Here is a 13,612-nt window from a genome sequence, read left to right as displayed (position 1 = left end):
ATAGCAATTCCAAGTTCATGTGCCACCGCATGAGTGGTACAAAGACCCTTGATGTGATCATCCACTGTATATTTTAAATATAAATTAATATTTAATATTATTTTTTTATATTATAGTTGAATCAGATATTATATTAGAAATGTTTACATGTTGATGGGTAACTAACATAAGCATGCAGTATTTGTGGTATGTTAATATTATTTTTTTTAATTTCTAAATTTTCCTATAATATTATTTAAAATGATAAGATTATCAAAATAATTTAGCAAAAAACCAACATATTTTTTATGATTTGTAAGAAATTAATATTATTATTATTATCAAAATAAATGAGTAAGAAACTATTATTATTATTATTATTATTATTATTATTATTATCACTTACCTTTGCAACAAAAAAAATTTTTTTCTATAAGATAAAATTTTATTTATTTATTTTCAAAAGATATTTTATATTTATTTTACATAATTATATTTTATATTTATTTTATATTTGGGTCATACATAAATGTTTGTAAAATTATATATAGTTTATTTTTATTTTATTTAAATAAAATATGTGTATTTAGTTTTAAATAAATATTAAAAAATCATATAATATTCAATAGACTTTTGAAATACGACTTTACTAAACAAACACCAATATCAATATATATTTTAAATGTAATTATTTATCAAACACTCGAAGCATTCCATAATTATATATTAACTCAAACTCTTTTCTTCGATAGTACACTAAAAATATAAATATGTTGACAGACAAAATCTGGCTCAAGAAGTTAATTATAATCGAGATTGTGGCTTAGTGTTGTGATTTTTCATGTTACCAATGATTTTCCTCAAGAGCGAAGTTTCGCTTTTCTCAGCGACGTTGGTCGCTGGCCAAAGGTAAGAGTGAAGCTTTACTTTTCTCACTGTTCTGATACCGTGATGAAAAGAATAGAAGATAAGAACAATTATTGAAGAAACGAAGAAGCTTTATTGAAGAAATGAAAATGCTTCAACTAATGCTCATATAGTTGGAAAAATTTTATCTTCTATCAACGCTCTTTCTCCCCGACATAATCCGATAGCAACACAACATCTCCATCTCACTAAATTAAGCATTCAAAGGTGAACGATCAAAAGTGACGATGAATATGCCATGTTGCTTCAAACCATAGACTTCAAACTAATCAGACGCAAGCATCTCACCGATGACATCACAGCAGTAACCAGTGGAGCATAAAGTGTTCCCTTTTCTTTGGTCCTTTCTCTCGAATCCATTAGGAATATGGCATCAGCATTATACTCCAATTATACATACTTGTCCAAATAAAACTAGTTTCTATTAATCTCCTTTTGAGAGCCTTCTAAGCCTCCATTTTATGAGGCCACAAATTTGTAGCCTAATCAGCATTAACAAAGCCTAATAAATAAATTAATGTCAAGAATAAGTTGGATCTTTCTTTTTTTTTTTCTTCAAATTAAATAACAAAATCTATTACGATTTCAAAAGTCACCTTAACACAAAATTTTTGATATAAAACACAATACTCGCTCTATGATATATTAGTTTATATTCAAATCAAATGTGTAAGGAGATTTGAGCTAATTTACATATAGTTTTCTTTTGTAATTGATATGATTGATCTATTATTGATCAATCCTATCAATTACGGAGCAAGATGTCTTTGGTCCGTGACAGGCCCAGTAAGGGCCCAAGTCAGCCCAAAACGATATGTACCTTTTCCTACAAATAATAAGAGTTAAGGGGCTTATATGTAAAATGAAGTCAATACAGCTAACCTCTTCGGCTACCACGGTTTCCCGTCGCTTCAAAGGATCACGTGCTTTATATCCGCCTCCTGTTCCATGTGCACACTTACGTCTATGTATATATAAGACATGGCGAAGGTTGTGTGAAGGCAAAACGAAGGCGGGAGGAAAGGCGGCGGTGACCTTATCACCAACCAATAGAAGAGAAGAGGGGGAAAAAAGGAAGACCTTTAAAGTGGAGCTTCGGAGGCGTGGAAAGGAAGACATGGATGCCGCGATGGGGCGGAAGCAAGGGAGGTCCGGGGAGAAGTCTAACTTCGCTGTCGTCTGCAGCCTCCTCAGCCAGTACATCAAGGAGAAGGGCAGCGTCGTCGCCGACTTGGGCCTCGGCGTGCCACCACCGCCTCTGGACGCGCCTAAAGGTGAGAGCTTTCCCCTTGTTTACCTCTCTTCGCTTCAGACGGTTTATGTCAGAAATTTCTCCTTTTGATGAGGGTTTCCAGCTGATATCTTCGATCATCGGGGGTAGATTGGAAATCCCGACCACTGAAGATGAATCGAGCAGAAATTGCCATTTCTTCCTTCAGATTTCCCCTCCCGGAGAACCCTTTCTGATCCAGAGTCGCTGATCCTTGTTTGAACCTTTGCTAATTTGTAGGTAAATCTGAAGCGTTCCGGCCTCCTCCGACCACCATGATGTTGTTGCCCGGCGCGGACGTATCGGGCGGCGAGGGAGAAGGGGAGAGGACGGGCGAAGAGGAGCTCCGTGTGGACACAATGGAGCTGTTCCCGCAGCGTGCCGGTTTCGGGCCTTCCTCCGTCACGGCTTTGGCGGCGGACGGGAAACCCGGCGACGCATCCGATGTCAGGTCTGCATCCCAAACCGTATCCCGCAGAAAACGTTTTTGCCTGACGGAAACATCCACAAGAACCAAGAATAAGTCGTTTTATTAGCATTTCTGTTTTCCGTTTTCTTTGTGTTTAGAAACATAAACACCGAAGACCAAACATGCTATTCACATGCTTCAAAACAATAGCAATTTTGGATGGTGGAGGAGGCAAACAACAGGTCTTGCCCTCCTATTTGTGTTTCCTGTTTTAGGAATTTTCACAAGCACAAGAATTTTACTTGTCAAACATAAGTGCACAGTGCCGAATTGCCTTCCAAATTTTGTTTTTTGTGTAGCAGGAAAAATAGAAATGATTCTACAATGACATCTGAAACTTGTCAAACATTCTACAACATATGAACGATAACAACAAATCCGCAAGTCTCAACTATCTGGGATGAGTTATATGGATCTTTTGTTTAGAAGTCCAGAAAAAAAAATATTTAATTAAGTTTAGAACACTTAAATCTTTTTCTCTATCTCTCTTCGTACGACGAGCATTAATTATTTCATTTCTTTTGACTGTCGCATCCAGAACAAGTTAACAATTACGGATAATTGTATGTTCTTATGGAAGACAGCAACTGTGTACTTCTGGAAGCAACATCAAGCACTGTGTCTCTAATGTTCTTTCATGGGATTATGGGATTCTTGCAGGGAACCAAAAAGGGCACAGTTGACAATCTTCTATGGTGATAAAGTCCTGGTTTTTGACAGTTTTCCATCTGATAAGGTGAAGAACCTGATGCAATTAGCAAGCAAGGTGACTTCCACCATGCAAAACTCCTGCTATGTGGAACCTTCATCATCAGCTTTGGCAGCCGCAGTCGTGGATCATCCTACTAATTTGTCCAATCAAGAGACCAAGTTCACGACTTCTTCTGTGAGCAATTCAGTCGCTGCTCACAGCGATCTGGAAAGAACAGCGCAATCTGGTAATAAGACTCTTCTTCAGCTTGGTTTGTAGAGTTGGTTCCTGTTTGTGCTTATTGTTTGTGCTGGTTGGAATGCAGATCTTCCCATAGCTAGAAAATCTTCGCTCCAGCGGTTCCTCGAGAAGAGAAAGGATCGGTAGGTGGAACTCACTCATGTCGTTCGCTAACCTGTAAATGAGTTCAATGTTACAAATGGTAATACTAGTTTTCTTATGTGAATCTTGAAATATTCACAGGATCAGTGCGAAGTCACCTTATCAAGTTACTGGTTCCTCTGAATCGCCTGCTCCTGTGAAACCAGAAGATGGCAAACCATGGCTTGGCTTGGGTCAGTAGAACTGGAAATGCAGACTTGGCCTAAACTTAAAAGAGGAGCAAATAACCATACGTTGATGTACTAGGGGAAGACCTGCTTGCTGTTCTGATCTCTCTGAAGAGGAAGAGGAGTACTGCAATTTTTAGGACGGACAAGCACAAGAATTTGGCTTTTGAGGGTTCAGAAGTTGTAATGTTGTCATGTTGGTGAGAAAGGGGATTCTGTCTTTGTAGGCAAACTCATGGCTGTCATATGGAACCCAAGATGAAAGTGTAGCAAGCATCTGTGTTACTAATTGCAGATGATCAACTTACCTTTTATGTCTATTGTTGGCAATTTGGATTGTTCTTGATAAGTAATGAGTGTTTGATAGGAGAATTCTCCAATGTACAGATTTTGTGATATCAGAAAGCATCAGGTTGGTTCTTGTGAACCTTGCAGAACAGAAACATGAAGATGTGCTTTACACAACAACAATCTGATTTATATCAACCTCCATCTCTTTTCTTGGCTAAATCATGCAAACTCCCTCCCTCTTGGCAAATGGGACATCAAGGAAGAGAAGATGACCCAACTGATCCCTGATACATGATTAAGCTTGAAAAAGTAGTAAGCTTATGTTGAGTCATCCCAATCAAGTTCTCACACAATTTGATCTCCAACATAAGGATAGGCTCTCAATCTACTCGCTCTAGTGATGTTGATCTAAAAGAAAGAAGCCACTCATCAACTCATAAGGGTTAGAAGCGATTGTCTACCAGAAACTCCTCTTGTAGATTTAGTGTACAGCAGACATAGACCGTGCACCTAACCTTCAACCACCGAGGCAAAATGATGACCCAAACAAACACAATCCAAATCACAGCTAAATTGTATGGCTTCATAAAGGTGTTCAATGATGCATTATGGTCGGTCGCTTGACATAAATAAGACTAAGTGCAGAAGAAGCATGTGTCGTAATGAAGGTTTCAGATGGACCCAGCCAAAGTCATCCCTTGAAACGGAAGTTAAATCTAGTGACATCAAGAGGCCTCAAGAGATAGGCATGCTCCTGGAAAGGAGTTCATGGAATGAATGATTCAGGGACATGAAGCTGGGGGAAGAACAAGATTTCTAAGGATTAGGAAAGTGACAGGGACATGAAGGTGGCCTTACACTCGTTGTCAAGTGCCCCACCTGCACGAGGTGCAGAACCAAGACAGAGACTGGAGGGGGGAGAGGGTCAAACTTACAGCTAGGTTTTCAGATTCAGTAGGTGTACTTCCTTTTTCTGAAATGATATTATGGAGCTGTCAAATGCCTTTTCTTGCATTTGAATGGGTCCATCACACAAGGGTCACAGTTACTTTAATCACAAGTGGCCACCCAATTTGATCACCATGGGCCAGACTTTTTGGCAGCACTCGTGTAGCCAACTTGCGTTGCAAGTTTGACTGGTCCTCTCTAATTGTGTATGGAGAATTACAACTTCCAATTAGCTCTGTTACCAGGAATTCATCCTGTCATGCTCACATTTCAACCATTAGTTTGTGCTGGGGCTGCCTTACCAGTATGAGTTCCACCCACCGGCCATATTTCCAATACCTCTATCCTCAGTGGACAACTGAGTTGTGACAAAGAACATCATATACATACAGCTTAAAAATCCAACCACAAATCTAAAGCACTACATAAATGGCCAGGAGATACATCGCATGAAATCCCCCAATCAGGAAAACATTTTGAAAGAACCTTCTATTTTATTTTATCTTTTCATCGAGGAGGTGTCCTTGTTGGAATGATTTATGATCCTGTATGTTGACTAATAAAATAGTATGACCAAGCAGAATCATCACCAGTAAACTTTGGTGGCAACCATTGGGAACCTCATGTGGGTGACATTTTACTAGTTACTCACAGTTGCAACAGCTACAAAAGACTATTCTTTAATTTTAAGGCAAACAAAAAGATGCAGTTAATAAACATGCATTTATTAATATGAAATGCAATGTGGCCTGATACCTTGAAAATCATGTGGATGACACAAGATACAGCAAACCTCAATCAGAGCTTTTGTTGCAGCATAATAATCTCTTTGATCATGATCATTCTCTGATGAATATCAGCTTGATATAATATTTATTCCTGATGCACATATATTGTCAATTTCAGCTTAAGGAATAAAATCATGTAACTTAGAATGTTTCCTTAATGTAGACAAACAGTAGGAGAATGACTCACACACCAAAAACCGTGATTGGGACTTAAAAAGATACCTGTTCTGATGAAATCATGCTGATCAACCTAAGTAGCATGTTGGCAACCAACGAAAAACACACAAATCAATTTGGATCCAAACAAACATACGATTAAAAAATATTAAAAAGGAACCATCAAGCTTAACATAAAATTATATTGCATGCATGTTACACTACAAAAAATGCAGCCAAATACACTTGGTCAAAACATACATGTTACCTAAATATCTGCTAGTGTGTCATGCAAGAATTGATTTTGATACCCAAGATGTGTATGGCAATATACATCTATGCCCATCCTATTCGTTCACAACAACAGCTAGTTGGACCATACATGTATCAAACCTTGCTTGTTTCCGGTGTAGATTTCATTTCTATCCTCATCATAGAATAGAGCAGTTACATCTTCAAGGGCTTCTCTAACAGTGCTCCTAATAGAAGACCGACCTGTTTTGCCTCTTCTCTGAGGACTGATCTGCAGTGCAGGATCACTTGCAGATATCTTAGCTATGCACTTCCCAGTCAGGATGTTGCTCATATTGATGGAGCCCACAGCTGAAACTGCAGACAAACAAAATAACAAAATTAGGAATGTTCTATATGCATTTCTATCCCAACAAAGCAACATGGGAAGGCATTCTTAACCGTCTCCCTCATCACCACACCCTTCTTCAGCTTTGCAATAGGAAATTATCAGATCTTGGTCACTGGTGATATAGATGTTATTGGTATTACAATCAGGATGCCAAAGCAAATGGTCCTCAAAAGAGGTGACTAACTCCCCACGGAAGTTCCATACAGCCACTGTCCTGTTGCGAAATGTCAAAAAAAGATGGTTCTCATACAAAAAGATGAATGCCGATGGTGTCATGAACTCTGTCCTGCTAACCTCAGTCAACTCTGAATTTCTCACCTGCTTCATTGAAAAGGTAGCTGTTATACTTGTTAGGAGCTATCATTAAATAGGCAGGAGAAGAAAGATACTTACGTCAAGGATTTGAAGGTTCTCATTTTCTTGCTTGACCAGAAGCTTCTCATTGAACTGCTCTATAAAGTCGACCTTTTTGTTTCGGTGTAATAGGTGATTAAACGATTTCAACACAGTTCCATCCTCAATGGAAAGTATCTTTAATGGAACATAACTTGGTGTTCTATTGAATATTAACAGCATAATTCCTGGGCTGTCATAAGTTAATTTGGGAATATTAGATGCATACAAGATGAATTTTAATAAAGCCAATAACAAACAGTAGCATCTATGGGTATTTATGGGGGAGAAACAATCAGAAACAAAAACCTGATTTTTATCTCCTGCATGTTCTTATCTGATATCGCGTACAAAAACTTGTAGTTCTTGAGATCAAAGACCTTGTAGATGCTACAAATAATACATACAATAGTTAATTAATAGAAATGACTGCATGTTACCATGACATGTAGAATAAATTCATCAAGGAGATTGCTTACCCATCCTGGGCTGAGTATGTTAGAACTTTGCCATTTACATCATCAAATTCCACAAAACCAGGCCACTTGAGAGATTCACTTTCAAAAAGAGGGAACCCAGCATCTAAGTGGTTCCTTTTGATGTACCTGTCAATAATTAATTTAATGCAGAGTGGACTTTAGATATCAATATTCTTTATATATGAATGAAGTTGTTATTAGAACTAACAACTAACTATCTCAGCATATACTACCAAAACCAGATGCAAACAAACATCAGAAGGACAAGAAATTGAAGTAAGCCAAACATCAGTTGTATTTCAGTCCAGAAGTCTGACATTGAACATAAACATAATTTGCACTTTCCTGGATTTAGCTTCAGAAATACACTACTGAAAACAGATTTTGAACCATAATCACCATGTTTCTCCCTACTACTAGCAGTCAACTGCAAGCCAACAACACCAATATATTCTATTATGAAGAAGTAAATAACAAAACAAAACTGAGAAGTAATTTGCATCAAACAAAAATAGACGAGTCATTCATATGAAATTACATCCCAAAGCAAAAGTCAAAAATCCTAATCTAATAGACCCTTGACAACTGTTATTGCTAGTTCATTGATGCTTGAAATTTTAGTTCTACTTAACAGTCTACTATGCCTATGAAGTATGGACTAGAACCATTTCATATCTGGCCTTTTGCACACACAAAGCTAATTCAGGTAATCAATCAAGATACAGAACATATTCTTCCTCACAACACAGCAATCCAGTTTGAAAGAACTCAAAGAAGGAAAAATTCATACCAATCATTTCCAAAACAGTTTAGCTGAAACAATCAAAACTCTTACTCTATTGGAGTTGTCCTGCACTTCAAGGAACTGAAATGATCTGATGCATAAACTGAGACTGTAATAAGTGAATCATTGTTCTTATTATAAAAGAGACTTCTAATCACTTCATCAGGACTTATATTCAAGAAGCATATTCGTTCATTAGTTGCTGAAAAACAGAAAAAAGCATTTGTCAGAACTAAAGATCAAGAGAACAAATAAGGTCCAAAAGGACAAAACAAATATTAATCCAAAAAACTTACACCGACTAAAAGCAGCACATAGACCAGAATATGCAAGAGCAAATATAATGTCCTTTGCTGAAACAATCTCGATGATTTTTGATCTCTTTTTAAGAAACTGCAGCTTTACAAACCAGTGAACATTGTGATCATAGGTGTCAAACTCCTCCTGGACCCAAAAAATGATGATTTCAGTTCTAAGACACAATGGCACAGGTTTTAGGTGAAAATATAAGCATAAAAAGTTAATATGAAGCCATAAATCCTATGTTCAGAGTAAGATATTATCATGTTCAAAATATCCCAGACACAAACACAGAAGGGCAGATGTCTGCAACATACTTCCAACATGACCATGTTTCCAACAGTCATTTTAAAATGATGAATGATAATAGGGTACTTATCCAAGTTAGTTTTCGACATTGTCTTGTACAAATCACACAGAGGAAGTAATATGTTGGCAAACAAAATTATTAATAAATGGATGAAAATGGTCCCCTTTCATGATTCTGAAGTTTCATCTTTGTCTTATGATTCATATATAAATAATGGTGCATCTACAGAATAAGTTTCTAGTTCCACAAAATAAACCACATATAACTAATAGCTGAGCTAGTCAGGAGCTACTAAAGCATGCCAGTATCTGTATTCTGATTATGAAATAGAGAGGAACATTTAATCAATCGAACACCATAGTACCTTTATGAATTGTAACGAGTGGCCCCATGGCTTGAAAGATGATATAATTCAGATTTTGACAGAAAAGCACAAAAATAAATGCATAGAGACGGTTGATATATGTGATAATAAAACAAGAAAGCATGATCGTTAGAATGTGCAGACTCTATATTGTCACATAAATAATTAGGTGCCTAGGTCATACATGTTGGGTGCTTAAGTACTCGGCAGCTCATCCTCTCCATGTTTCAGGTGGAGAAGCTACTCAGGCATAAGTTGGTGCCTAGGCCAGCTAGAAGTGGCATAGATTTGCACATGAAATAAGTGACAAAGTAACTATCTAAACAATATACATTGTAATAGTATTACGTAAGAGAACATATTAGGTGGCTCAAAACATCTTTGGATAATAGATGAAAAGTACTTCCCCAGGAACCAATTGCATCATTTGATCATATACTTCAGTTCCTCGGAAAGGCCACCTGGAGATTAACATCTGCACCTAGATCCCCTTAGTTCATTGCTCTAACCATGCAATGTAATCACATCCCAGCAACCACCATCATTCCAAACCATATTTACACGGCAAAATAGAGCCACCGTGCACTTACATCAGGTTTCAAAGAGAAGGTTGTACTTCGCAGGCCGATCAATATTCTTAGGCACAAAGCTAATTAGAGTACTCCCAAAAGGCCTCTGACACCAAATCCAAATCGAACCTTAAAACAAACACAGCATTCCCAGAAAGAACAAGCTTCCAGCCCGTAGTTGCGAGCTATCGTCACGCAGTTAAACGCTAGCAGCAAATATCAGGCCCAAACTCCGAAAGTCGGTCAGCAATTTCAAAACCCTAACCAGCGAATGCCCTAATTCTCACAACGAACCATCAAAAAGCAACGAACAGACCCGAGACGCACCTGGAGCTGGATGTTCCGGAACTTCTCGGTAGCGTCGGAGGCGACGCCGCGGGCCATGCAGGGGAAGCCGCCGATCTCACGGCGCTGTAGCTTCCGCACGGAGTTGACGCAGTCCAGGCGCCTCCGGCGCTTCCCATCGGTGGAAGCGCCAGTGTCACATCCCCGCTTCTTGGCGGTCACGCGGAATCGGACCCGGACGGGGGTCTTCTTGTGGTTCTCCATTCCCCCGCTCGCTGCGCCCCTCTCCGGTAGCAAATGGGGGGAAGGAGAAAGATAGAGGGGTTAGATGAAACCGAGTGGATCTCAGTTTTGGGTTAGGGTTTCGGCGAGCTCCATGGAGAGCGAGAGAGAGAGAGAGAGAGAGTCCGTCTCGTGCTCCGACCTCCGTGAAAAGATGTCAAGGAAGCGGTTCACATCCTGAGAAAAAGAGATCTAATTAAGCCGGTGGCGCGGGTTTGAAATTTGAACCCGGTTTCGGTTAAAAGTGCGGTCGATTTGTGTCTTAAAACCCGAACTCAAGTCCGACCCAAATTTCACGGACATCGATTTCCAAACGTCAATCCATTAAGCTATCGGGTCGGATACGCATCGAGGACATCCATAATTTTCCACATCAATAGGCAATCCGTAGATAGAAGCGGATCGGATTTTTTTGGATACTCCGATTTAGATAGTCTATTTGTGATATATACGGGGTGGAAGTAATAGTCAAATTTGGAAAGAAATAGGAAATAACCTATTTGTTAAATCCTATATATCATTTTTATTTCCGAATATTCACATCTAACCAATCTTCTTTGATCGATATAAATGTAAAAGTAGTATCGGAGCAAATTTTTATTTCCAAAAGAAAAGAAAAAGTCAACGGCTCTTCCTCGAGAACTGTTGTTGGATTCATCTTCACAAAAAATAAACTCCTAGAAAGAGAAATATTTGGTGCTAATATAAATGTGCTCCTTAGTTTCCTTCACGTCAAGCAAATCAAGTTGCAAACTTCTGTTTAAATCTTGATCATCATTGGCATTTGTCTTGGACACTAAAGAAAAAAAAGAATAGAAGCTTGAATCATTTTTCACTTTTAAATAAAGAGGTATATGAAAATAGAGCGCAGAAAGTAACACTGAAACTCTATAAATAGGAATGTTCTAATCTAAGATAGCTCTAATCTAAGATTAAGTTATATTAGGATATTTTTTCTAAGTTTTTGAATAATGTTTATTGAGTCTGTTTAGTCCCGTTGTTTATTGAGTCAGTTGTTTATTGAGTCGGTTTGATTCAGTTAGAATTAAGTAGAGGTTTATTTAATATTTATTTATTATTAGAGTTCAAGTCGGACTCTAGGTGGAACTCTATAAATAGGGATGTAATTGTTTCTTTTCAGTTATCTATGAAAAATATAATTATGTCTTTTGATAAACCTTAAGAGGCCGATCCCCTCGAAGCAATCAAGGAGGCCGATCCCCTCGAAGCGATCATCCCTTTCTTTTCTTCTTTTTTATGATAAGACTTTAGGGTCTTATCATTTGGTATCAGAGCCTACGATAAGACTTTATGGTCTTATCAATTGGTATCAGAGCGACAATAAGACTTTAGGGTTTTATCATTTGGTATCAGACCGACGATAAGACTTTATGATCTTATCAATTAGTATCAGAGCGACGATAAGACTTTAGGGTCTTATCAATTAGTATCAAAACGACGATAAAACTTTAGGCCTTATCAAGTCACAATCTCTCTCTCTTCCTTTAGCGGAAGAGAGAGAGAGAGAGAGATCAAATTTCTTTCACCCCATGTTTTTTCTAAGTCTTATGAGTGAACAAAATATAAGCATTCCACTGGAACAACACTCGTTCAACTTCTATAGAGCATAAAATTGTCCAGCTTTTTCTCTCATACTTCAATGTGTTGGTGTCTGAAAGCAATGGTTTCAAGACTTCAGCTGCAGTCTCTCTCATCTCTGTGCTTTGTTTGTGTGTGTGTGTGAGAGAGAGAGAGAGAGAGAGAGAGAGGTCTCTCAAATTTTCTTTCACTCCATGTTCATCTCGAATCATATGAGTGAACAAAAGGAAGCTTGAATCATTTTTCTATTTAGTAAAAAGGCAAAGAAGTATCAGAAAATAATTGCACTGCATAGGAGCCAGTGACAGCACATGAAAGAAAAACTTATAGGCCATAGAATGCACAACTTTTTCCTCATGCCTCAAAATGTTGGTGTATGGTAGCGGTGGTCCAATATTTAAGGCATACACACACACACACACTCTCTCTCTCTCTCTTTCTCATATCTCTCAGTTTTCCTTTTCTTTGTTTGTGTGTACGTGTGTGTGAGTGAGAGAGAGAGAGAGAGAGGTCTCTCAATTTTCCTCCACCCCATGTTCTTCTCAAACCCTACGAGTGAACAAAAGGTAAAGAGGATTGAATCATTTTCCTTTTAGCAAAAAAGTCTTACAAGTATCTGAAATTAATTGCACTGGAACAGTACTCTTTCGACTTCTTCTAGATAACATGGGATGCTCGACTTTTTCCTCATGCCTCAAGTGTAGGTGTCTGGTAGCAGTGGTCCAATTCTCTCTCATCTCTCTCATCTTCTTTGTGTGTGAGAGAGAGAGATATATATATCATGTTTCCTTCACCTCATATTCTTCTCAGATCCTATGAGGGAACAAGTGTTCTCATCAAGGCCAGCCACATACCTAACAAATCAAGAATGCAGCAGCACACTCATTCCATGGCTGATCTCTGCACACATTACATGCAGGAAAACACCTTCTGCTCCCCAGCTTTATATATATGACATTTGAGCTATTGTTGAGAGAGATACTGAACTCAAATAATTTCTAATGTGGTAATGACTTAATATCTGCCACTATGCCTCACACCTATTTTCAGCTATCATGTTCAATGTCTCACTTTTATGAACTAAAAGTACCCATTTGATTTGTAATGAAAAGAACCAAACCATGTGTTTAGTTAATTTATTAAATGCATTGGGAAAGTGGTTTAATTTTAATGTTAGTGACAATTATAATGAGCAAAGATTTTTCAATATATATACTAAATGGAAAAAAAAAATAGATTTGACTCATCATCTATGTAAATTTCTCAAGTTAGGTTTTTGTTTATTTTGATATATATATATGACCAATTTTACTAATCATCTATTGGCTTTGTTTTTTCAAAAAAAATGTAAGTAATGAAAATATTCATGCAATATGCATATTTTCCATCTCCTATATGAATTGTGTGTGTGTCTTTATTAGCTATATGGATATCAAGATGATGTTTAATGAGCCTAATGCTTAATTTTGTGTTGGCCATATGGCAATGAATAAAAAGACCTCTTTGCATAGCTTTT

At 37.8% G+C, this 13,612-nt stretch overlaps 2 protein-coding genes across 8 annotated transcripts; one reads left to right on the top strand and one right to left on the bottom strand.

Moving 5' to 3' along the window:
• The first annotated feature begins 1,906 nt into the window (after positions 1-1,906).
• LOC135673660 (protein TIFY 10b-like) lies at positions 1,907-4,225 on the top strand. Its single transcript, XM_065182796.1, has 5 exons — positions 1,907-2,180; positions 2,417-2,627; positions 3,306-3,583; positions 3,662-3,719; positions 3,820-4,225. The coding sequence occupies exons 1-5, from the start codon at positions 2,024-2,026 to the stop codon at positions 3,917-3,919; spliced, it is 804 nt and encodes a 267-aa protein (XP_065038868.1). The 5' UTR covers positions 1,907-2,023; the 3' UTR covers positions 3,920-4,225.
• Positions 4,226-6,255: 2,030 nt separating this feature from the next.
• On the bottom strand, positions 6,256-10,676 carry LOC103991219 (uncharacterized). 7 transcript variants are annotated; one of them, XR_010513410.1, is made up of 9 exons: positions 10,258-10,676; positions 8,684-8,831; positions 8,439-8,589; positions 7,604-7,729; positions 7,434-7,514; positions 7,125-7,317; positions 7,026-7,052; positions 6,782-6,945; positions 6,553-6,691 (listed from the first exon to the last, which is right to left on the bottom strand). XR_010513410.1 is itself a non-coding variant. In XM_009410602.3 (8 exons), exons 1-8 carry the CDS (start codon positions 10,477-10,479, stop codon positions 6,456-6,458), a joined length of 1,428 nt encoding a protein of 475 aa, XP_009408877.2. In that variant the 5' UTR covers positions 10,480-10,676; the 3' UTR covers positions 6,256-6,455. The 7 variants fall into 7 exon arrangements, 4 of the variants coding, with proteins under 4 accessions (XP_009408877.2, XP_009408861.2, XP_009408886.2 ...); XR_001979357.2 differs by having other exon boundaries at positions 6,558-6,697; XR_672195.3 differs by having other exon boundaries at positions 6,558-6,697; positions 7,026-7,049; positions 10,258-10,675.
• Positions 10,677-13,612: the final 2,936 nt, after the last annotated feature.

The sequence above is a fragment of the Musa acuminata genome, chromosome BXJ1-1 (genome assembly GCF_036884655.1).
Source record: "Musa acuminata AAA Group cultivar baxijiao chromosome BXJ1-1, Cavendish_Baxijiao_AAA, whole genome shotgun sequence".
NCBI lineage: Eukaryota > Viridiplantae > Streptophyta > Magnoliopsida > Zingiberales > Musaceae > Musa > Musa acuminata.
The sequence above is the reverse complement of the archived record's forward strand: the minus strand, read 5'-3'. Positions and strand labels throughout refer to the sequence as shown.